Below are 26,569 nucleotides of genomic sequence, written 5' to 3'. Positions count from 1 at the left end.
TGGGAGAGAGAAATTAGAACTAGGAAACTCATATATCTGAGCCCGATTAAACCTAACAGAACGTTTTATGGGATGAGGGGAAAATGCATTTATTTTTCCTATTTATTGTTATAGCTGCTAAGATTTAAGTAGACAGAATTTGCTTAATATGAATGAAGTATGAAGATGACTTTCTGAGCTGTTGGTTGAATCCCTAGAGGAGCTATTTTTTATTAAAGAAAAACAATACTTCTGCATTTTAAGCTTTCAGAGTCTGGAGGGTAGAATTAAGATGGGGTGGACGTGATGAACAGAGGGGATGCTTATGGGATTTGCAAAGATATGCTCCATCCTTTTAAAGTAACAATAAGCCAGGGGCACCATCATCTAAACAAATACCCTGGATGATCTGGGTGTCTAGTCCTGAAGCAGTCCCCCAGGAACTCAGGCAAAGCTTTCTTAGGGCTCCACCTTGGATTTAGCAAGAAATCCATGGAACCCTAAATGCTTCAAATGAAACATTTCATGTTAATCAAGCCAGCATTTTTGTCTGAAAAATTTCAACCAGTTTTAGTTGTGAACCCTATTTGAGCACTTGCAAATCTGATGGGGGCCTGCTGACCCACATTTGCTGCACCTATCCATATGTGGACATCATTTCCCCATTTCTGGACAGTTGTTGCTGGCAATTTATACTCAGTTTTAGAATATGACTTTGGAAAGACGTGTTGTTTTGTTCCTCTATAATGTGTTATGACCGCATCTGACACAGGATTTTCCTGATATTGAAAAGTACAGAGAGGAACAAAACCTACTAATGAGGTGCTAACATCTTGAGGATAATTCTTCTTTCAGGTGTTGATCCCCATCTCTCTCTACGTATCCATTGAGTTAGTCAAATTGGGCCAAGTTTTCTTGATTCACAATGACATTGATCTGTACGATGAAGAGAGAGATTTTCCCATACAGTGTCGAGCCTTAAATATCACTGAAGATCTTGGGCAAATCCAACACATTTTCTCTGACAAAACTGGGACACTAACAGAGAACAAAATGGTGTTTCGGCGTTGTACTATCAATGGAAATGAGTTTTCACATCAGGAAAATGGTGAGAGATGTATATTGTTATGTTGGCCTTTCTCTTTGTATGACTTTTTGTATTTGATCCTACTGTACCTTTTCCTGACTGGTGAGGTATAGGATTAGTTTGCTTTTTGGCAATGAAGCCTTGAGATGAAGGTTCACAAGAATGATGTTTTTAAAATTACATTTAAATTAAATGTGCTAGTCTTCACATTCCCACATCAAACATCTTAGCTGCTGCTCTACTTTGATTATTTATTCAAGTCTATGAGAAGGAAATTTCCTCTTAAATTCATACCTCTGCAGTAACTGCCAGCCACTCCTTTCCCAGATTCTCACTAAGTGAGATTAGTTGGTAATTAAACGCAGTAGGTCCAGGAGTAATTACCACAATATCAGCTGTGTGATATAGGAGAGAGGAACAATAATGCATTTGCTAGAGATGGCCCAAACTGCACAGTCGGCTTCTGAAGTTTCCTGGATTTGGGGGCTATTTGAGTTGGAGGTTTTGGCTAAGGTCCACTGCTGATAGTTACTTTGTCATTAATAAGTACTAATGGTTTAATCTCTCAGTCCTTACTGAGACAAAATTACCATTTAGCTTTAAACTCCCTTTGCTGTTCTGTTATTTCATTGGGAGTTTTGCCTATGTAAGTAGTACAGGATTAGACCCACAGCATTTATCAGGCATATAACTATTCCAGCTCCCCATAGTGCTTAGAATGTCATTAAGCTGCCCAGCCGCTGCCAAATAGATGTTTGTGCTGTGTGACTGAAAACATTACCAAATTTGTGGATTAATTACCATAGTTGATTCTTCTGTGCCACTGAACTGCAAAGTGCAGCTAAGCTCTAAGAGTCCTAAGAGAAATCCATAGAAGTCATCATTCTCTTTTAAAATGTAATGTATTTGGTTTGCCATAACACACATTTAAGATGGAGGTTTGCCAAGGAACTGAACTGGACGCTGAAGGTTTTCTGGTGATGGTTTTGAGTTGGTTTTAAAAAAATAACTCTCTCAGAACTGCTAATAATGCACACACACACAAAAGAGACACAGTCTTGCTTTCTGTCTTACAGCCAAACGATTGGAGACCCACAAGGATATGGACTTGGAAGATACAGACTGGACAAAATGTCAGCAAGTCATTCTTCCTGCTATTGAGATTGAGAAACCAGCCACTTTAAAACAGAAAAGTGCAAAACCTTTGAGAAGGTGTCAAAGTGCCAGGGCTCATGTTCCTGGACATGCAAGGAAGAGGTCATTGGGACGTTGTGACAGCTCCCAGTCTCAAGTGGCATTCAGCAGTACAATAGTAAGTAACACCAGGTTCTGCCAATAAAAATAAGATATATTTTTGTAGGACAGGGCCAGTAGATAGGTGGGAGAACAAAAACAGTGAAGTAGGCTTGAATGAAATTTCCTAGATTGGGAATCAGGTACTACAGGATGCAGCTTTGTCAAGGATTCTACAAAGGACACCCAACTGAACTGAAGTGTAATGCATAACGCCACGGAAAAGGAACAAACTGAGAAGCATAGACAGTTACCGGTAGCTTGTTGGTCTATCAGAGAGAGATTCACACTTCATTAAAGATAAAATCCACTGAACATAATATGTTTCTAATACAAAATTACAAATATTAAGTCTAAGTTTTAGATAAAATATAGTTACCAATTTTTCAAAATTTAAGTACAAAAGCATTGCATGTGTTTAAATACACATTGGCTTCGGTAGGACGTAGTATGTGATTAAAATCAATCACATGACTTGCTGAAAACTTCCACAAACTTTGACAAATTTTGTCAAATTTTCCAAGTAAAACATCAAAGAAATATTTCCAATGAAATTTCTGTGGAAAAACTGAGCAGATTTTAAAATTAAAAAAAAAAACATTGAATTTAGAACAATTAAATTTCCTGCCAAGGGCAGGGTGTTGGACTCGATGACCTACTGAGGTCCCTTCTGACTCTAACCTTCCAACCCTAACAACCTAGGAATCTATGAATCTATAAGTGTTGTTAAACCTTCCAGTTTCAACTAAAAAAGGTACAATTATTTTCTAAATTATTGAAACATCTATTAAGTAAATTCTTAAGCACCAGAGTACTCGCTAGCTTGCATTCTGCAAAGATCACCCCCAGCAAGGACATATGCCCATCAAGTCCCATTGGTCTTTCCCTTCAGTGTGTAAGTTTAAAAACACACTTAATTCATGTTCTTGCCTGACTCACTCAGCTTCTCAGTCATATCAGTTAGCACTCCCATACATTCTGAAACCTATAACTGCATTTACCCATATCCAAGTCAAATTCAACTTTAATTTCATAGATTTCATAGACATCAGGGCTGGAAGGGACCTCGAGAGATCATCGAGTCCAGCCCCCTGCCCAAAGGGCAGGAAGTCAGCTGGGGTCATAGGATCCCAGCAAGATAAGCATCCAATTTACTCTTGAAGGTGTTCAATGTAGGTGCTTGAACCACCTCCGATGGCAGACTGTTCCAGACCTTGGGGGCTCGGACAGTAAAGAAATTCTTCCTTATGTCCAGCCTGAAATGGTCTTGCAGGAGTTTGTGACCGTTCGACCTCGTCATCCCTTGGGGCGCTCTGGTGAACAGACGTTCCCCCAGATCCTGGTGGTCACCCCTGATAAACTTATAGGTGGCCATCAAAATTAAGATGAATAATTAGATGCTATATATGGAAAATTTCTAAATTTGTTATAATTTTCCATATGTAGCATCTAATTATCATAGGATCATCTTAAATTCATCCTCCCTACCCCTACTGCTACAGCAAGGAAAGCAGCGGCAAGGGATCAGATAGCGGAGAAGCAGGCATCCCTTTTCCTCTCTGTCTCCAGCCTCACCTTTTTCTCTGGCAGTCTGCCCATGCCCCCACAGTGTCTGCAACCCCCTGCACCTGCCCCCCACAGACTCTACCCCAGCGCCTGCCCCCCCCACAGGATATGCCCTCCTGTCTGCTTCCTGTAGACTGCCCCCTTCACCGCCTGCTCTCAAGAGTGTTTGACCTCACTCCCAACACAGTTTACCATCAGGTGCAGCTCCATCTCCATTTCTTCCTGGGCACAGCACAGAGCCCATGGAATTGTGGATCCTAACAAGCCCCACGGCCGCCTGAGCTGTGCCACTGCTGATTGGCTGGGCTGAGGAGGGAGCTTCCATGTGCTCCATGCCCTGGGAGGAAATGGAGCTGGAGCCCGAGCCACACCTGACAGTAAGGGGGAGGGTACAGAAGCTGACTCTGGCTCTGACATGGGGCTTGAGCCCAGAGTCAGTCTCCAAAGCAACCTGCCTAACCTCCCTCACTCCCCCAATGCCTTGTACTCAAATCTAAGGCTTTCTTCCAATGCTAACTGGAGAAAAGCCTTATCTTGGCTTCAAGTAAATATGGTGTTTCACATCAATCTTATAAATGACAGCTGTTCACTGACAGGTCAACCTTCATCATCCTATTGCCTCCATTATTACATTGAGAACTCTTCTATATCCATTTGCCTTGTGGATCTTGCTATTTCAGGTGTGTACAAGGTGTTTATTGTCTGATAATATTTTCTCTACTAAACATTTCTTGTTCAGCTCAGACTCCTCGTTTTCTTCCATCGTAAAAACAGTTTCTGAAGTGCCAGTGTAGAACATCCACTTCATAGAACAAGATTTGTTTCTGTAATTGAAATAGCCAGTATTAGCTGTTGATGGGTCTGTCTTCTACTAAAGAAATAATATTAAGATATCTTCAAATATGGCAGGGCATTAAATGAAGGCACCCAGTTATTGCTTGTACTCTGTCTTCCAGATTCCTGCCTAGGCACTTTTCTCATAATGTGTATTACCTTCTGTTAAGTGATGCATAGTGGTATCTTGGTGAGCTTGGGTAAGACAGCTCCCTGTTTATAAAATGGGGATAAAAAGATTTCTTTTGCCTGTACTATCTTTTTAAATGGTAAGCTCCTCAGGGCAAAGACTTTCTATGTGTTTGCATGACAAAACCCATGCTTCTAGGTGACACAGGTGTGCAAACACGCGGTAGACAAACAGGACAGCACACCAACCTTTTTTAGAACTAAACAATGATTCTGAAAGATCCCATCTGTAGCATTATGGAAGTGAAGAGACAAAGATTGAATTAACAGAGCTGAATAGCAAAGTTTGTAAAGATCTTTTATAAAAGAGTATTTCTTTTTAAAAAGTGTAAAACACTCAGTGGCTACCAGCAATTTTCAAAGAGAATTCTCAAACCCAGGTATAAACATTAGATTTCATCTAGATTTTCTTGAATCTTTATCTCAACAAAATGCAGCTTAGAAATAACAGGAAGGAAATGAGCTTAAAAATAACAGAAATATCCAAAGGTCACAAACGAGGATTATAAAATTTGTTAGTTTTTAGTCACTAAATGCCAAGCTTCCAAGGGTTGTTTGCCAGGCATGAAAACTAGTAGCCTCAGGCAAAAGGAAAATTGAAGAACTTTCCACTGCTGAGAAGACACAGTGGTCCTTGGATAAAGATTAGGACAGCATCTGCTCTAAGCACCTGCACAGTGGGGCAATTGCCAAGAAAATTTAAAGCAGGAGAACGTTAACATAATAGTATCCTATGCAATATATTAAGTTAAAATGGAAAGTAATTGCACTAAACAAAAAATATTTGGTATCTGTCACAAAATCTGTGCAGCCAAGTTAGGTAAAAGCACCATTATCTACGCAGTGATCACAAACCTACTGTAAAGCTGTCTTGTGTGAATCAGTGATGAGCAGTCTACTTTTTAATTGTGTTTGTACAATTGGTAGTTGATTGTGTATGCAAGTTTGTATGTTTTTAGATGCTGTCCCTATATCTTTAGTGCTGTTAGGATTTCAAGCTAGTAAGCTACAAAAATTATTTAAGTTTGAATGTTTTACGAGTCATCCTCCTGTGTTTGACAGGTTCTGGTGTTTGTGTAGTCTAAAAAGCTTTTGTCAATTAATATGTTAGTGTAACTCTCAGAAACAGGTGATCCTGCTGCCTCCTTTATACCTTTTGATGACGTTAATGAAAGTGGATGTGTTGGCCATGGAAGAAAACATTGTGGATTTCTTGGCAGAATAGGACAACATGATGCAAGAGGCAACATAATCTAACTCTTTAGAAGTGCTCTGTTTCTGTGTTCCTCCCAGTACATGTCCATAGTCATGCCCCTTTGTGAAATGTTGGTTTCTCCAGAAGCTTAAAAAGGAAGGGTGAATTATGTGAAGTAATGGTGAACAGAAGAAGGGTAAGGTAGAGTGAGGAATTGACAGTCAGGGATTTTTCTCTTAAATTATTTATTAATTCCATGTGCAACCTATAAGGAAAGGGTAGGTTTCATGTAGAATTCCTTTTGCATAGCCTGTCTCTTTTTGTTTCGACTATCAGGTGTCTCTAAAGGGGCGGACTGTAAACCAGAGTGTCTACTAGCCTGGAAAACAAGGACAAGGCACATCCTAAGAGTTTGCTACAAAACCCAGACCTAGAGATGGTGCATGGTCTCTAATCAGACAGAGAAAAGCTTGCAGACTTATAGATTCAGTGGGTGCAATCTACACAGCAACACTGTAAATGTCCAGCAGGAGGGTATGACTCAGGCCATAGAACCTCTCCCACCACCTACAGCGATTGGGAATGGAAAAGAGAGATGTAGGTAGCCAACTGATGTAGGTAGCCAACAGTAGCAACTGGATACCTACATATCTACAAGAACAAATGAAGTAGTTGGGTATCAAAGTGTTACTAATTATCCTGAAAAATTAGAGGTTGAGTTGAAGTGAGGTTGAAAATAGGTCTATTTAATCTATTCTCAAGAATAAAAAGACATAATATTTAAATCTCAGAATCACTGTCAAGGTCTAGCACTTATACCAGTGCTAGGAAATTTATATTGTATGTGCATGTCTTATGTTGATGTGGGTGGGAGAGTGGTAAAGAATGATAAAATCTTTATTTCAGAAAGTGCTCAGAAAGAGACTACGCCAATGACCATCATTAATTTCACACTGTTTCAGAGAGGAATTTAGAGAAGAAAAATCTGGCTATTTACAATACTGATCTTATTGAGACAATTGTATGGAAGAAAACTGATTTATCCTTCTTATAAAATACATGAAAACAATTATGTACACTTATTGTATCCATTGTGTCCAGACTCACTGAGTTCAGCCGAGTTACCTATTTCATTCTGGGACCTACAGATGTTCTCTTATCTATGCCTCCTTCATAGTGTCTATTTGTATATCAAGTGGGAGAAATGGTCAGTTTACTTTATTCATTTGCTGTCTTGCTGCTGCTGCACCTTCTCTGCAGGGAAAAAATGAATCAGATCTTGCGCTGTAAAAGAAACAGACCCAGGGATGAAGCCAGGGCTTAGCTAAGCTTTATAAGAAGAGGAACAATACAATATGAAAATAAATTATGGAGCAAGGTAGAAAGTAGATTATCATTTTTTCCATGTGCCTTTGCTCTGTTTTTATATTAAGATCCCAACAGCACTCTGAAATGTAGATTTAATAAGTCTATTACTATGCCCAATAAATAACACTGTGTTATTAGATACAGTTCCTGAAGCTCTTCAATTGTCATAGGTATTGTTGTCTTTTAGCATTAGTAACTAATATTTTAATTGCTGTTCATCTGAAGGGATGCTATCAAATTAAAACTATTAAAAAATTGCCCTTTCATACTAAATCCCTTACCCATTTTATAAAGAGTGTGATAAATTATGAATACTGAAAGTGTTTGAAATTTGACTGATTTTCATCACTAATTCCTTTTGTTTAACTTTTGCATTTTAATCAACTTGGTGAAAGAAAACAGACCTCAGTTTCACCTTCTGACTCGTATATGTTCTGTGTCAGCAGACATGCAGTTGCCCTCTCTCACTTACAGTGCTTCATAGAAAGTGCCATGAGTTAGACCACCTCCCGCCACACAACAGACATTTGCTGTTGGGCATGGAGGGGAGGGTTGAGGGGAGGATTGAGCTCCACTTCGGAGCTGATCCAGTGGAGGAGTTGCCACCTGCAGCCTCTCCCCTAGCACCATCTCTGGTGCTGTCTGCAGGAAGGAACTGGGGCGAAAAGAGAGAAGGATGCTATGGGTTGTCCAGCCTGAGCTGGAGCTTGAGGGCCCCTATTGGGGTGGGGGGAAGGTAGGTGAGAGGACTTCAGTCTACCTACCCGCACTCCAGCTCAGGCCAGGCAAACCCCAGCTCTCAACTTCATCCCCTCCCTTTTCCCCCTCCCTTCCTGCAGACAGCACCAGAGGTGGGGTTGATATGCATCATCCCAGCCCTGATCATGCACAGAAGTTACCGAAAGTGCTCCACTTTGGAGTTCCTTCATCTGAACTCTCATTTGATGAGAGTTAATTTGTCGTGCAAGCAGTCACTTTTAAAGTGCTCTGCAGCTGTGCACTTCTATTGTGGCATGGCTGTAGAGCACTTTCAGGGAGCCAGTTGCACAACAAATTTCACTTCTGTGAGAGGCCATTAAGATCAGATGGCAGGAAAGCAGGTGAATCCAGGCAGAGCAAAGTTTTCATCAAAATTTAAAAATTAAAAATAAATCTTAGTTGTTAAGTTTCCAGTGTATACTCACTATCCAGTACCATAGTTAAGGGGGGCAGAAGGGGATGACCAGGGTGCCAGCCCCAGGTGCCAAGTTGGGGGAGGAGGGCATACAAAAATAGCCACCACTACACTGCTAGTTTGGCCAGTACTACCTCTGTCAGCAGCACAACCACTGATGCTACCCCATGCACTGTGCCATCTAGGGCATAGAAGTGCTGAGGTATGCTTCTGTATCTATCTTTTAAAACCTAATTTTGGGCATAACTGACCTGGTTGTGTCTCCATAACAATTACTCAATTATTGTATTTAGAGAAGTATGGTTCAGAAGTTGCAACAGAAATTACTTGATGGTAAAGTAAATAGATCTCTGTTTGCCACATGGACTTATTTTAACAGACACTAACATTATACATGCAGCTGAAAGGGAATAGAAAGACAATAGGCAAGAGAGAGAGGTATGTGAGAGTTACCACACTCTGTGGTTTGCATTTGTGTAACTTGATATAATGTAGCACCCTAGAAACATATCTTGAATATGGCATAAATAGCCAGACAGATGTTTGATAATATATTTTCAATAGTAATTATTTCATAATCTATATAAATACTGGAATAGTACATATAAATACTCCCTTGCTTTGAAGGTTTGTGTGTACATCTGTGTTTTTATTGAAATTGGGTATGTAATGGAGACATTCCATTTAGTCCACTGAGAGGTGATAAAGGTAGCAAGTAGGGCTGTGTGAAGCTTCAGGCCCTGATTCAATTCAGCGGAGATTCAACCCGATTTGGTGGCCAAATCTCAGAATCCAAATTGAATCAAAGGACTCTTTAATCTTGCCAAATCAAATCAGAACCCTCCAAATCAATTTGGAGAGATTCAGAAAGATGCAGTGGTTCAGACATAGACGCAGCTTTAAATGTTTTTTCTACATACCTCTAGTTAGCAGGCGACTGTGAATGCTGCAATGCTGGGAGGCTCCCCACCACACTCAGCAGCAGATCTAGAAGTGGACCAGAAGCACTTCCAGTCCACTTCTGGGTCCGCCAGGGAGCATGTAGGGGGGCCCTCCCATGTCCCCCTGGCTTGGCTACTGGTGCCTCCTGGGTCTGGGGCAGCACCCGGGGTCCCCCTCCAGCTGATCACCAAGCCGAGGGGGGGGGCCTGCGTGCTCCCCAGCAGACCTGGAAGTGGACCAGAAGTACTTCCAATCCACTTCTGGGTTTGCTGCCGAGCACATGGAGGGCCCCCCCAGCCTCCCCACACTCCTGTGGGATGCTCCATGCACCCCAGCATTGCAGTGATCACAAGCTGCGCTGGTACCTCAAGAAATGTAAAAAAACATTTAAAGCTGTGTCTACGGCCGAATCGCTGATTCTCTGAATCAGCATCGAATCTTCAGATTTGGCTTCATTCAGATTCAGCCACATTGAAGCAGGGACAGCGATCTAAATCAACTAATCTAATCACTGGCCCTGAGTCGGGCCAAATCTGAATCCAAATCGAATAGGGCCTGCTTCGCACAATCCTAGTAACAAGTATAATGCAGCTGGAAACACAGTTGCCTCTTTTTTTGTTGTTGTTGTTTTTGTTTGTTTTGTTTTGCTGCTAGTATATGATGTATCTAGATCAGAGGTATTCAACCTGTGGTCCATGGACCCCTGGGGGTCTGCAGACTATGTGTAAGGGGTCCATGAAAGATTGTTATGATCTATCAAAAGTTTGTGCATACCTGCATTTTCAATTCAAAGGGATCCACACCTCCATTCAAAATTTCCAAAAGGGTCTGCACATCCATTTAAAATTTTCTCGGTATCTGAAAATGAAAAAGGTTTTTTCATTTGCAGAACCACTGATGTAGATCTTTAATTTGTTTCAAAGTTATAGTAGTTACATCAGAGGAAAAAGTACAAGAGGGTTTTCTACAGCTAAAAGGCTAATGCATAATCTCGGTTTGTCTCTGGATTTAACTCAAGCTGTGTTCTGCATAATGAGCAATAGATTTATTTTCAGTTATTTGAATGATTTAAGAATCACTATTCACTTTAGTAAGCAGAAGATATAATGTATCATTATACATATTCAGCTGGCCACAACACAATCATAAAGGCGTTGATTTAGTACTTTTGCATACTTGAGGAACTTACAATAACTGTGCCAGGTTACAGGAGGAGAGAGCAATGACTGATATGAACTAGGAGGAAGCAAAATCACTTTGGCAGTGGCTTAAAGAAAGCATCCAAAAGCCTTGGCTCATACAGTGGCTTGTACTTTAAATGTGGAAGCTCTTATTAAACCCAGCCTTGAACTAAATCCAGTCCTTGCTAGCATGAATAGTTTTATTTTAGAAAGAAAAGCTATCTCAGATACAACCTTGGCTAAAGGGATTCCATTAAGTAGTTTGATTTGCAAAATTAGGCTTCTTGTTGTTTGTTTAAGTAAGGTAAGAGCGTACCGCATCAGGATACATGGAAATTTCAGTTTAAATGCTTTGAGAGGACATAAAAAGTTCCTCCTATTTGGTACTTAAAAACACTGGTATGAAAAGCCAAGCTAAACGAAGAGCAAAAATGTAAACATACAAAAGCCCCGCGTTTCAATCCAGTTAAAGCGACCACAGCTGCCACTGCAGCCAACCTTGCCTCTACTGCTGCCCCTACTACCACCCCTGCTGCCCGAGGCTCACACCCTGGTTGTTACTCCTCTGATCACCACTTAGATCCCTGTTGAAGTTTCAGTCAACATATTGGTCAGCGGTTTCAAAAAACTGCCCTCCCAGGTTTTAATGCAAAGTTAGAGCCATGGTATAGATCAGAGCTGTCCAGCTGGTGGCCCATGAGTCACATCCGACCCAGAAGGGGTTATATTGCAACCTGGGCTCCTGTCTGACCATTGCTTCCCTCATTGCTCTGGCTGTCCCCTCCCTCTGGCTGCTAGTTCCAGCCTCTGCCCCAAGGGGCAGGGCAGTGTGCCCGGGAAGCTGAAGGTGAGGCCAGGGTGCATGGAGTTGTGTAGTACAGCAGTGGTGGGGGGAGCAGGGGAGGGGAAGGCAGTGCAGTGAAGGCATAGAGGAACTGTGTGGCACCCAGCCCAGTGGCTGATGCCTCACCTAGTGCAGCTCCCAGGGGCATAGAAGTTGGACATCCCTGGTATAGATTGTACAGCATATATTTAAACTGTCTATCATCCAGTTCCATTTTGACTTATTCTTTCTGTAACCCTATTAAAGTGACTACCTCTGTATCCCATTCTAGATAGATTCTTATCCAGCAGCCTAATATCTGGGCACCTTTTAATATCATCTCTGAGTTGTTGGATCTTCTCTTCTTTAGGAAATCTCTTGTGGCTTCATCAGCAAGGCTGAGAGAGAATTAAGAATATTACTATTGAAAAGTATGCGGTTTGATACCTTTCAAGTTCATTACTGTGCATCTTAGAGACAAGTTTAAAAGTCTGGTCTTTGTTTTCCTTTCTCTACCTGTGTTGAAGAGCTTTCAAGGATTAAGTTATTCTCCACTTAAAAATTAATTTCATTGGGATATAGTGGGTACAAATTAGGACAAAATTTGCCCTACTTGTGGTGGTAAATATAGCATAAAAATATATAAAAATGAGCGGGTATCCATGCATGTCCATTTATCTTGCACATCCCTTTAATAGGTGATGGAGAGAGGATTAGAGTACTGTCATTATAATCATTGTGAAACTGTGAATTTAAACAGTAGAAAAGCTTTATATGTGAAACTTTAGAAAGTATTTTATATGTGAGTTGTTATAGATGAGGATCTTCTGTATAAGAGAGAGAGAAATGTAACATGGAATTCTCGTGTGTTTCCTGCTGACCCTCCATTTATGAAGCAATGGAAATTATATCTTTTTTTTTCTTTTTCTCCCTATGCTAGATAGGCTAGGTGTTTATTCTGCACGTCTTTCCTTTGTAATCCTAAAATAACTAATAGAAGGGGCAGTTCTGGGCACAGTCATAAAAGTAAGATTCTTACTGAATACATTCTTCTCTTTCAGGAAAAGGATGTGACCCCTGATAGCAGACTATTGAGGAAAGTGAGAGATGCTGCCCTCCAGATGGAGTCCTTGTCACCTTTTACATCTAAGGCTACCTTCTCCAGCACTACAGCTACTACTGACTTTTTTCTCGCCTTGGCCATCTGTAATACTGTTGTGGTCTCCACAGCAACCCAGCCAAGACAAAGGGTAATATAACTTGAAATGCACTAGGAGAGTAGATTCCTTAACCTAATTATTTAACAAAAGTGAGAGCATTCAGTAATTAAATCTGCAGTGAAGAAAATGCACCATTTTGGAATTGCCTTTTGTTTCTCTTATTTTCTGTCCGCAGTGATGACTGATGCATCACCAACAAACCACACATGCCTGTCTATGTTCCTTGGTAATTGTTAAGAGCTTGCCAGTCTCCAGTAAAATACATAGGCATGGCAGTCTCATACCTGGAGTGTTCCTTTGATATTTTTCCTTATTTACTAAATGAAATATTTAGTCTTGGACACTTTAAGGTTTAATTTAATTCCTTCAGGCAATTGGCAACATTTTAAGAGGTGCAACTCCACCTTTGCCTATCAGGTATTAGAAGTCCATCAGTAGAGCACTGGCTGAGTTAAGATACCAACGTCACTGTAACTTTTCTACTGTAAGTGCCTTGACAGAGTTAGCTAGAAAAAGGTGGTAGCATTTTTAATGCTATTTCTTAGATGAATATCAGTGCTCCGAGGTTTGGAACTATGACAGTGGTTCACATTTGTTTCATTTCAGCTGTAATGTACATAATGTCTTTTCATGTCTCAAGGTGACAGCCCCGCCTCTGATGAAGCCATCAGGAATCTCCTTGAAGAGGATTCATCAGCTGTTTCAACGGCTAAAATTAGCAAACCTTAGTCAATCTTTCTCATTGTCTCAGTCCCGTTCAGACCTAGGAGCCAGTTTTGAAGCAGAAGATAATAAAGAGAATCCAGCTGCCCCAGACTCCTGTGACAAAGATGATGACAACAATGGTGGTGGTAGAATTGTGGTTCGCAGGAAGGACAGCACAGGGACTCACAATACTTCTCTGGATGAGGCTTTTGAATCTGTTACTCAGGGCTCTTTGCAAGCAGAATTGTGTTATGAAGCTGAGAGCCCAGATGAGGCGGCCCTTGTCCATGCTGCCCGGGCTTACAGTTTCACTTTAGTGTCCAGGACTCCCGAGCAGGTAACTGTGAGGTTGCCACAAGGTACCCTCCTGACTTTTGACATACTTTACACTTTGGGATTTGACTCTGTCAGGAAAAGGATGTCTGTAGTGGTGAGGCACCCCGTTACCGATGAAATAATTGTCTACACCAAAGGAGCAGACTCTGTTATAATGGATTTACTAGAAGACCCTGCCAGAGGTAATCAGCCAGAGAGCTATGATTATTATTGTTATCTTGTACATGCATAAGAACCGGAAGTCGGCAGTCCTCTCCTGAATAAAATGTTTTATTCAAGCTTTAATATATAGAAGAAAAATAAGTTCCCCATAGTGTTATTTCTGCACCAACGCCAAGGTGTTTGTTTAACATGAACAGTGCCTGGAATATACAATGGGCTAATTAAGATTCACAGAGAGTCCTAACCCATATGTGAATCGTGCAATAATTGTGTAATAAGGGCCCGACCAATGTATTTTAACTTGGCAACCATGGCACTGTAATATAGAGAAGACCAAGCAATGCTATCCTGCATGCTGTTTGAAAACTGAGGAGCATGAATATGCTTCAGAAGATATGGAATACAAAGCGAATGCTTATGATCTGTGAAAGGCATTGCTGTTATGTTAACACCCAAGCTTCCATTTGGCCTGTCCGTCATCATCGTTACTTTATGGTTGTTAGGTTTGGTATGATCTGTGCTTGAAACAAGTGACTGACTGGTTGTATGTGACAGATGGCACTGATGTGGAGAAGAAACTCAGAAGAATACATGCCAAAACACAGAAGCACCTGGACCACTATGCAAGGGATGGCCTAAGAACCCTGTGTATAGCTAAGAAGGTGAGAAGAAATTGAAACTGCTATCTGCTCATTATGTTCTGCACATGAACAGATTTATGACATGAAAAATCAGTGAGTTTTGAACTCTGTGTCAGACCTAACCCAGTCTCTAAATGCCTAATTTAGGAAGGAATCTTTCACTATGGCTGACAGACCAATAACTGCTTCTTGCACTTTTTTCTAAAGCACCTGGCCACATTGGGTGCAGGATGCTAAAAAGATGAATCACTAGTCAGTTCCAATACGGCAATATTACTCCTATTTAGAGTGATCCCAGACAAGATTGAACAAAATCATTGTCTGTTCCTTAAATTTCATTTAGCATTCAGCTTTCAAACTTCTTGCACTCAGCCTGGAGTAGTGTTTTTTAGCCTGGTGGTTTAATGGAGAAATTGTCTGGGTGCAGCCTAGGGCACAAATCCAAGAGATCCCAGAGATCTACAGTGCAACCTTCAGAAACTGTATGTTGATTCACATTCATCCTCACTGGGTATGTCTACATGCAATTAACACTCATAAAGCTTACTGTGCAGTAAAATACTTTGCTGTGAGTTTTCCCTGAGTGCACATTTACACGTGCACCTGTCGGGAGCAAATTTGCTCCTAACGGGAGCAGTTCGAGGCAGGGATACTCCTGCTGTGCTCTGCTACTATATGGTATCCAAGGGAAGCTCTAGGCTCCCCTGGGTGCCAGCCTTGGGCTGCCAGGGGGCACCGGTGTCAGGCCTGGGCTCTGACAATGTCCACTGCCCCCTCTGACAGGGGGCAGACAATGTCCACTGGCCCTGCAGCAGGCAGCTCCCAGGCCTGGACTCTAAGATCAGCTTGCCCCTACCCCTGCAGCTGCCTGCTGCTAGTTCCAGTCAATCAATCTCTATTGAAAGTGTTAAGACCATTTTCTTCATTGCTTCTTGCCCTTGCAGCCTTCAGCTGGACAATGCTTGAATACCATATTTTTTTCACATGCAATATGCACCGTTTCCCAGAAAGCAGCTTTTGTAAATTGGAGTGCACATTATATGCAAGAAATACTGTAAGAGCAGTTTCTGTTGGTTTAATAAAATCTGTACCTATCCATTGGGAGCTAAATAATTAGCAGGCTCAGCTCCCTGCTACTCAGGTACTTACTACAAAGAATTTTTTCCTTCATTCAACCTTTCATAAAACAAGGTATATATTATATTATATTATATTATATTTTATATGTAAGAAAATATGGTATCTTAAAGACATCATGATCATTTGTAAACAGACTCTGGTAGTTATAAATCACACTACGATTCAAAATATCAGTGCCCTATGTTTTCACTTTAGACTGAGGTGTACTTTGCTTAGATTCAGTGGGTGAGTCAATTCTGAAATTCTTGCACTGAAATATTTTTATAACCATATTATTAAATACTAGACACGTGATTGTGACTTATAGGGCAAGACTCAGGGTATGAGCCAACATATGTTTTAACCGCTTAAGAAAGGGTGTCTGTGAGCTGCAGTTACAGGAGTGCACATCAGCTGTTACTCCCCAATGGTTATATCTGCATGAAACTCATAGCATGATACAAGTTAGCTTACTTTGACCCTGAATGAATCAGAGTTCAAGTTGGAATGGTTTCGCTACACTAGTGTTGCCACAAAAATCATACAAACCTAATAGTTGCATCATAAAAGCTTATATTGGCATTCATTGATATTGTTCCAATTGTTACATCTGTCTGCTCACAGTGATGCTCAAATGTGGAGGGCGGAAGGAAACTCATTTTAAAATGTGAGCGTCTTCAGTAGCTGAGCAGAACATCTTCTGAAAATGTCCTCTAAATACTTCACCTCAATGATCTCTACGTAGGCAAACTTTCCATTATGCATACTGCTGCATGAGAAACTTGGCCCAGCAAGAGGTATCCTTCCTCAAGTAAACAAAGGCCACCTTCATTCCAGAGGTGTTTACACAGTTTGATTTGTGGTCGTCTTTCATTCTGTGAACATTTAAGAAGGGGTATGTTGGCTGCATACAAAACTTGCGAACTACTGTTCAACTTCAGCCTGAATATACAGCATACCTTTATTACTATTGTGCAGGTTTTGAGTGAAGAGGACTTTGAGAAATGGGCCAATTTTCGTCGGGAGGCCGAAGCAGCAATTGACAACAGAGATGAGCTACTAATGGAGACAGCACAGCATCTGGAGACCAAACTCACCTTGCTAGGTAGCTAAAAATAAGACATGCTGAGTAAAATAGTTCTGCTCTGATGTGATGTTCTTGACAACCAAAGGACAATGCCTTAAACAAATGTATATTAAAAGGTCTTCTTGTGAGGCTTTGCCAATACTAGGCCCAAATGTAAATAATTATATACCAACTTTAAATCAGGACCCAATTTCCAAGGACAGATATTTTACACACTTAAACCATATTTCAAATTCACTACACATCTATCCAATGTATACCTGCCTGCCAATGGATTTATGATATAGCTGTGTTCTTCCATGCTTTCTTCCCTTTGAAAAAGTTATTTTTATCATGCACAAAGGTATCTATCAAGGTGCTTCTTCATCACCCATCACTATAATACAATTATTCCATTAAAATGTTTCAAGGTCCTCTATCTTGCGTAAGCAAGGTTCTTCAAAGTTGTCCAAGTTTATTCTTTCTCTACAGATATGACTTTCTTTGTCATCTAATGTATATAATTTCAGACTGTTTTTCTAACTTCAGATACACAATTTCTTCAAGTATTTAAAAAATCATGGTAGTAACCACAAATACTGTTGTCAAAGTCACAGGAAAGTTAGTTCCAGTCATCTAAAAATCTGTCACTTTTGCCAACTATAAAAATGTTCCATATGTTCTATATTTAATTTTCTTCATAAGTATCCTTCTTATCTTCAAATACCTGTCTGTAATGTACAATATCACTAGTAGATCATCTTCAAGTTGACCTTCTGAAAGGGATAAGAAAGTTGTATATCTTTCATATACTGATTTATCTTCAGCATGAGCTTGGCTTTTGCTTCAAAGATTGCTTATTTTGAAAGAGGAAACTTAATGTACCTTTCTCCTCCTTTGACAGAAAAAGCATCTAACTTGCCAATAGAAAGTCTTTCAGTGAAGTACTCAAGATTGACTGTAGAATCATCTTTTTTCCAGTTCCTGGGTGCATGTGTGCTTGTAGGCCTGCAGCCTAGCCCCACAATTTAGCACCCTAGTGCCCCAGCCACCTCCTCCACCACCCAACATTGCCACCCAGAGCCTGGCCCTGACCACCCACATCCCTTGCCTACCTGGAGCTGCTCTGCCGCAGCTCAAACTAATGCAGTCCCAGGTGCATGTGTAGATGCTACACCTAGGAGCGGCCGACTCCAGTGCAAACTGCACCAGAGTTTATCCCATTGCCTTAATGGTACATTTAGATGCACCCCCTGTGATGAAACCAGAGTATAGTACCTACAAAAATGCATATAATCAATTTAGTTAATATATTGTCATTACAGATTTTATTTTTTGTAATAAAACATTCGAGCATAAAACAAAATGAATAGTCATTAGTCACTGGTGGCTGGGTCATTTTAACCTTAACCTGAATGCAATTTTTAATGTGTTTAATCACTTTATAAATATTTAATATTCATCTATATGTTTTCTACAGGACAGGTGTGAGACATGAGGTAAATACAGGAAATCAACAAAAAGTTTTACCCCAGTGTCAGATCAGTGTGAGATTAACATTTATGCCTTGTGAGGTCTTTATCAACCACTGGCTAGTAGCATTGGCTTAGCCATAAATAAATGGTGGATCTTGCTTTACGATAAAAGTTTTGAATATTTTTTTAACATAATCTCACCACATCCCTCACCACAAAGGGAACTCAAATCAGTTCACTTAATCCTCCTCTTTCTCTAGGAGCAACAGGGATCGAAGATCGGCTACAAGATGGAGTGCCTGATACCATCGCTGCTCTCCAAGAGGCTGGAATACAAATCTGGGTGCTGACAGGAGACAAGCAGGAAACAGCCGTTAACATTGCATATTCTTGTAAACTTCTGGACCAAAGAGACACTGTTTTTACTATTAATACTGAAAATAAGGTACATCCAAAACAAAGGGAGGGGCTTGATGAAAAGTTTGTGCATTACTTTAATGATGTGAGGTTTGTAAACGTTTGTTTTCATGTTCTATGAAAAGCAAAACAAAAATCTCAAAGTACTATTAAGAAGTGGTCGTAGACTCCTTAGACTGTACATAACACTGTGATTCTGAATCCAAACAGGTTTTATAGATGACGATTTTTAATTCACAGGTTCACAGAAATGTATGGCTGGAAGGGACCTAATGAGATCATCAGGTCCAGCCCCCATGGTCTGGGCAGGAAAGACTGCTGGGGAATAAAATACAATGAATTTTTCCAAATGAAAATGATCTTTAAATATTTACTTGAATCCTGTGCTTGAGAAGGAAAATAATTTGCAGTTTAAGATCCCATACTAGTGTTGATTGTTTTAAATTCAATACTTTATAGCTGCATGTTCCCTAATAGAGTTAGACTTAATAAGACATTTACTAGAGAAGGTTTATCCCAGCCTCCTCCTGTGTCAGCAACATTTACCCTTCTCAAGATAGTTCTCACTGACCTATAAAGATTAGATTGTTTTTTACATAGTGTCGATATGCACAATATTACCTGTGTTTTCACTGACAAAAAGATGTTTTACAGAGACTAGAAAAGGCATACTCTGGCAAACTGAGGGTTAGATTTCAGGGTCATCATTGTCAGTCCCTGCTACTCAACAAAGCACAGTGAGCTTTCCATGGAGCAATCTATAGCTATTTATGAAACCACTAGAGCAGAGCAGGGAAAATGGAGGGCAAACCCTTGCAAAAGGGTAAGTGCCAAAAAGGACAGATGCGAGTATAAACATTTCAACCACTGCTTTTTCATAACTTGAGACAACAGGATAAGACACTGTGAAACATTGTCCTGCTCTAGCTGCAGTGAAGGTGGGGGGGCAGCTACCATTCACCTGATGAGGATACTAACTGTCCACTTACTTGTCAGCCCATGGCCAGCTTATCTCAGAGACCTTGTCCAGACCTGGACATTTACTCCATGAGAAGTAAATGAACCATGCAATAAGAGTTTAGGTGTTCCTAGCAATCTAACAGGAAATGGCACAGAAGGTGAGTTAACACTGGAGCCCTGTGGAAAGAGTTACCCATTTCCCATGTATTGGAACACCAAACTCTAAGCCAAAGGGAGCTGGTGTTAGATGAGGAATGTGGCAACCAATCAATTAAGCACTTACACCAACCCTTGCACCAATCAAAGGAATTACAGTAGGCTGCCTACAGCCCAGTGCTACCCTGCCACTCAGATAATTAATAAATTAGACTACACACAAGGAGGAGGGGTAACAAGTATCTATATTTGAATATAAACAACACACAATAACAATGGCAGTCTCAAACAATATACATTAATCAACACTAATGAACTGCAATACAAAACCACTCTACCCCAGTGAGGGCACCAGAGGGCAACTTCTCACTCTCACACTGCCAACACTCACACAGCCTGTCAGCTGCACCACTCACTCGCACATGGGAACAGCGAGGAATACAGACGGGAATATTGGTTGCCACCTCTGACCCTCACCCACTCTGCACTCACTCTTTCCCTCACAAACACAGAAAGCAAAATTAGGGATTCAGCTGACCCTCCAGTCTGGCCTGATGTTGGCCTTTGGCTGCAACCCTAGCCCTCGGCCACAACGCAAAGTAGTAACCACTATATGATCACAGCCACACTGATCCTCCTCAGTCAACAACGCTCTAACCCTCCCTGGTCAGGGGTCACCCGCACACGCTCACACTGTTTATGGAGAAATGCACCAAACAGCCAACTCCTGAGTGGTGGAGACACTGCTCACTTTCAACCGTTCAGTGGTGGAGCTATACAACTACGATCACATGATCCACTCTCTACACACCAACAACAACCAACCAGCCAACTCAACTCAAAAACCTTTCTCTCTCTTTCTTTGATAGGTTGACTCATCAGTCACCTATCGATCATTCCAGTAACCAATCACCCATCAATGCACACAACACTCTACATTTCACATGGCCTTCTCGGCCAGTGCACACAACACCTGTTGTCATCCAAAAGTACCCGTTCATTTCACCTCATGAGGTCTTTCCCACCCTACTGAGGCTCAGTTACATATGTTCTCCTCTTAAAACTGGATCAACTCCTAGGAAAAGTTAAGAGTTCACCCAGCCTGGAACTGCCCTGCCCATGCTAGGGGATGCTGCAACCTTGGGCGCCAACATTGGAACCTTATTTGAAGGACAAACGGCCATAAATGGATTTAATATTGACCTCAGCTTACTGGTGAACTATGCAAGAGAGTTTCAATCCATGACTAGCTACCCAGACTAAGATTATTGGCTCCAATGTGAATCTGAATGCTTCAGCATCGTGTTCCCACTAAATATATATACATTCTTTAATGCATAGCGACTGCCACTTCAAGCCCATTCTACAGTAATGATAGTAAATGTTGGAGCATGCTAACTTGGCTGTTACTCTACTACCATCCTTTTTATAAGCACTTTTCGGGTATTTGAAGACTGTCATCAAGTCCCCCACAGTTTTTCCTTCTCCAGACTAAATAATCCCAGTTCTTCCACCTTTTTCTTTTATGAGTCATGTTTTCTAGACCTGCAATCATTCTAATTTTGAGGTCAGAGGACAGAGAGATCTGTGTTGTTGGTCTTAGGTTGGTCTTGCATGGAATCAAAGATTCCCAATTCCTTCATTTAGGTTTTTTTGAGTCCAGGCTAATCATTGGGCATTTATACACATACCTTTCTGTCCCATGATATGCCAGATATCCGCCACTTTGGAAAACACTGAGTTAATCAAGCTTGCTCCACATGTGAGCTGATGTGCACTGTGCTGCGCCACATGCAGTTGTATAAGCATCAGCATGCAGAAAATTGTGGCAGTGCACTTTTGAACTAAAGTACCTCCAAGCTGTTTTAGTTCAAAAGCACACTGCGCCATTTTCTTCGCACTGACGCACATTTTGCCACTCATACAACTGCATGTGTCACAGTGCCGGGCACTTTTCAAAGCGCCCAGCACTGCGGCAATTGCACATGTAAAAAAGCCCATTAATCCTATCTGCTTCAATGTTTCTCTCAGTAGAAGCTGCACCTTTTATTTACCTCTATAGAGATATGGAAAGGGTTAATTAAATAATTCAAGTACTTTGAACATGAAAAGTGCTGAATGTTTTTTATTATGATGTATAATTTTGTAGACTAGTTAGATGTCCTACTTCCTGGCTTCTTTTGTCTGTGCTTTGCAGCTCCCCAAACAGGAATAGGATTCTATAAAATGTCTTTTTCTTTTAATGTCTATGGAAATAGGAATGCATGCAAAGACGATACAGAATTTGGCACAGAATATGTTCTCTGCTTCGATGTGTAAATTTCATTTGATATGCGTGTCTGCTTAAAGCAAAGTGGAATGAATAAATTTAGGCTGGGAATTAGAAGGAGGTTTCTAGCCATCTGGAACAGTTTTTCAATAGGTAGCTACTGCTTTTAAGTTGGAGCCTGATCAGTTTATGAAAGAATTTTGTGATGTAGTTGTCTGCCATAGTGAGGGATTTGTCTCACTGACTCAAGAGGTCTCTTCCCTTCCTAAATTCCTGTGTATTTTGCTAAGGCGTAATGTCTTGTGAAATTGAGCTGGTGAGAGATACACACATTGCACAGACACTTGCCTTTGCATTTGAAGTTCAAGTTTCTGGTTTCTAATGGGTGTTTATGATACTTCTGTCAACAGATATAAGACAGAAAAATGACACCATTTGTGACATGAGTGATAACAGCAGTTTACCATCGAGTGTGACATGGTTTCTATCCTTCCTCAGTTTTAACTCAGTAATGTAAAAAAGAACATTAATATAAAAAAGCTTTTTACTAGTAAAATTGTCAAGTCCATAATCACCTAAAGGCTTCATAGGAGTCATCATAACTAGTTGACATTACATGGCAACCGTGGATGTGTATGTCAGATTCCTCCTGCTCCAAAGGCACAGGCCCATCCCAGTTAAGTTAAAGGGAAATCTCCGTGAACTTTTACCAATGTGGGAATCATAACACACAGCCAGGCTTTTTTATCCTGTCCAACTGGGGCCACAGTATGCACACAGTAGCCAGTTCACTACTAGAGTAAAGTTCGGGTCATTATATTGGAAATTTTACTCTCATTAAGTCATTTTTTAGCCTTCTGGTCATGCAGCATTAACCTTTTTGAACATAGCTCCTTAAGGACAAGTGCATTCATCCTCAATACAGTGTACTTGGACAGTAAAGATAAATATACCCAGTTAGGAACCTTGAGGTGCCCTTTTTTCTACCCAAAGTCATATAACCCAGGCTTCATTCCAGCACAGTTAAGAAACTTCCTGGACCTCTATATAGTCTACTGCCACCACCTCTTGTTCAAACAAACTGAGCACATTACTCTTCTTGGCTCCTCAACTTGCTACCTAGTTTGATTTTCAGTGTCAAACCATTCTTAGCTTCTTATCATTATCCAACTTCCTCCTTTGTGGAGGAAAAGTGAAGTTTGATAACAATGTCAGTTGTCACCAGAGACAGGCAACTGTCAGTGAAAGCTATGAGTTTCTGGCATTCATAGTGGGAAAATGAAATTTGCTGGGTTGACTTTAAGAAAATTGAGTTTCTCACTAGACACAGATCTTTCTTTTAATTACATAGACTCATTGTGACAAGCGTGGCACCCAAGGGCTGCTGTGGTGCCCCTTAGTAGCTGCCCCAATCCTGTCAGGCCCTTGCTCCTGTCTCCCAGGGTCTTGCCCTGCTTCCTCTCCTGCCATGCCTTATTGTTGAAAGTAATACCCTCCAAGGCCAATGAGCCAAGTTGCTCTTGCTCCCCATTTCCCTTTCTCTTTCCCAATATTCATTCCCTGCCCCCACCTCTATGTGCCTTAAGGGCTAAATTTGCGGTCTCCTTCCACCCCTGCAGGCATGCCCAGGCCTCGCAGTTGTTACTCCATTGCCATTTGATCCCTTGTTTATCCTCAGCTTTACTAACTTTAGCCTACAGGCTACTCTGGCTGTTGACTGATGGTCCCACTGCCTCTGGCCTGACTTTTCTAGCCTTCACTGGGATGGCTTCCAGGCCCGTGGCCCTGGCTTGCCCTGTTTCAGTCCCCATTGTGTACCTTCCCAGGAGCAAATCATTTCTCTCTATCTCCTCTACAGCTTTTGGGTTTCAGCCCTACACAGCCCACCGGGACCCTGACCATGACAGGTCTGCATGCTGGGTGCCCCTTAGCACTTCTTTGGCCTCCAGTCTGTCCCTTATAGCCGCATCCAGTCCTCTGGTTAGACAACAAACCTAAAACACAGGTATCCTGCACTTGCAAAGCTCACCTCCCACAAATGATAACTCCCAGGGATAAACTTGTTTCACCCTTATGGATAGCCCCATTTCCCTGGGGGTTGCCTCCCCACAGTCAGTATTTCCCTGTGGGAGCTCCTTTCCCTGCAGCCTGCAGGGCCTGACTGCCCACCCAGGCTCAGGGACCGTATTTATCTGCCCCAGAGTCCCACCCCCTTTCAGTAATCTAGCTTCCCTTCCTGGTCAGGCACTGAAGTCTCTAACCCCTTAATCAAGGGTCATCTGGTATCCGGCCACCCCACCCTCTTAAAATGCCAGGAGCCTCATCTCCCTGGTGCTTGTTCCTTCTGTCTAGACCAGCTGCGTCAACTCTCATTCTCTTCGCAGATGTTCCTCATAGTGCTCTCTCTCCTGGATGCCATTTGCCAGAGATCCCCCCCGCAACCTTCCTGTGGGCTGCTTTGGCATCTGCTCCAGATGCACCGATAGTGTCTTCTCTCCCCACTTCCTTGAGTCTGAGTAACAGGGTTTAGGTCCCCTGTTACACTCACCAAACACTAGACATTATATGACTCCCAGGTAGCAGACCACTAACCAGTCTCCTTAGAGTTAATTCAAAAGAGAACTTTTATTTTCAATATAATTCCTGGTTTACACAGAGAGAAAAGGTGCCTCTGCTCAGGAGACTTTTTACAGTGTTTTAGAAAGCAAGCTTGATGTGGCTTTCTATTAGATGTCAGAGGTACATTTGATTTCAGAACCTCCCACTTAAGTGTAATTTAAAACTTGCAGCATCCTACACCTGTACTTTATGCAACATAAAATGAAAATAACATTTTAGAACTGAATCACCACTCAGTAAGGCTGACAGAGAAGGTAAAAAAGAGTGATGAGTTCTTCGGGCTGCCAATACCACGCCACAGAAAATGACGTTCGCACCAGTAGAGACCTGGGTAAATATAGGATTGCACAGTGTCTTGTCCCGTGTTCTTGTCGTGTCTTACCAAAAAAAAACTTCCAAATTGTTTAAGTGCCCCCTTCAGTATGTTTATACTGTTTCAGTTGCTAAGGATTGTATGCATCTAAAAGATGTATTTGGTTCAAAATGGGACAAATGCAAAAAAGAAGGAAAGGCATTTGGGGATTAAAACACAGGAATGAGCACTGTTAGAACTTCTGACATTGCTTAGCAGGCCAGCTGAAGGATTTAAACCAGTTAAAGCAAGTTTTTCTAAATCATAAGAACTTCATTTACTGTGTCAGGTCCATCTTGCCCAGCATCCTTTGTCAGCAGTGGCAAAAAATCCCTGACTACTCTTACTAATCTGGATTTCTTAATTTCTCTGTGGCAGACTCCCTTTTTTTTGCAGAAATATGAATGAGCTTTTACCATCCTTCACATGAGTGGTGAGGCTATAGTCATTATTGTTAGTAATGCCTCATACTCTTTACATGCATACAACAACAAATAATATTTTTTTTCTCCAAATTCTGAGCACTACAAAGGCAAAAGTAGATTAAGTCTTCTAGTATGTACGTTCTTTTCTTTTTAAATTAATGGTCATACTGTAGACCCATAGCTGCTAAGATGCTCAGTGTTTTTAAACATGTGGATGGAGGAGCTGGTAATAACATTGAACTAATCTCCAGTCTGGTAAACTAGTGCTTTCTGCAACCAACTGGTCATAAAGCTCCTGTGATGTTTACAACAATATGTCCACTGGTTATATTGTAAAGTGATAAATAGCTACGTTTTCAATAACATACTCATTTTCTCACAGGACACCTGTGAATCCCTCTTGGATTTGACCTTGGAAGAAGTGAGGAAGAACTGTGGCGTTAAAAAAAGCAAAGGGACATTCTTTGGCATTGGTCTGCCATCTTCTCTACCAGCTTCGACAGGCCCTGTTCCTGAATTTGGGCTGGTTATTGATGGGAAAACATTGAATATTGTCTTCCAAGGGGAGCTAGAAAGAAAGTTTCTGGAGCTGACAAAGTACTGCCGCTCAGTTTTGTGTTGCCGAGCCACTCCTCTCCAAAAGAGCAAGGTGGTAAAACTAGTTCGGAGGCAACTAAATGTCACGACACTGTCAATAGGTACTAAGTTTTCTTTGTCTCTTGCCCCCTAATGCTAATTTGATCATGTGCTTGTTTACTTCATTGAGGGTTATGAGTGTATACTGAATATTGCTTTATATTCTTCACGCTAAGGTTCAAGCTTCCTTTAACACAGACGTAGTAAAAAGATTGTCAGATTGTTTAACCTCAGCAAACAGCTATGTATTGTAAGTTAAATTTCCTCAGGAAGAATCTCATTCTGCTGCTGTGGAGAAGCTTCACCTCCCACTAAAAGGTACTCGCTTTCCATGGTCTACCACTCATTCTCCTCCCCTCCCACAGAAGCTGCTTCCAACT

The 26,569-nt window shown here is 41.2% G+C and overlaps 1 protein-coding gene across 2 annotated transcripts in view; it reads left to right on the top strand.

The window, feature by feature from the left end:
* The window catches only part of ATP10B (ATPase phospholipid transporting 10B (putative)), a 237,458-nt gene that overhangs the window by 197,513 nt on the left and 13,376 nt on the right, over positions 1–26,569 (top strand). For both annotated transcript variants that reach the window (XM_090064914.1, XM_090064915.1), the window contains 8 exons: positions 835–1,087; positions 2,143–2,378; positions 12,693–12,881; positions 13,492–14,074; positions 14,610–14,716; positions 16,793–16,919; positions 18,616–18,800; positions 25,936–26,251. In XM_090064914.1, the coding sequence (XP_089921040.1) occupies positions 835–1,087; positions 2,143–2,378; positions 12,693–12,881; positions 13,492–14,074; positions 14,610–14,716; positions 16,793–16,919; positions 18,616–18,800; positions 25,936–26,251 (1,996 nt within the window). The remainder of the gene's footprint in view (positions 1–834; positions 1,088–2,142; positions 2,379–12,692; positions 12,882–13,491; positions 14,075–14,609; positions 14,717–16,792; positions 16,920–18,615; positions 18,801–25,935; positions 26,252–26,569) is intronic.

The sequence above is a fragment of the Crocodylus siamensis genome, chromosome 10, assembly GCF_052110815.1.
Source record: "Crocodylus siamensis isolate JL-2025a chromosome 10, ASM5211081v1, whole genome shotgun sequence".
In the NCBI taxonomy this organism is placed as follows: domain Eukaryota; kingdom Metazoa; phylum Chordata; order Crocodylia; family Crocodylidae; genus Crocodylus; species Crocodylus siamensis.
Note: the sequence above shows the minus strand (reverse complement) of the source record. Positions and strands in the feature narration are given on the sequence as shown.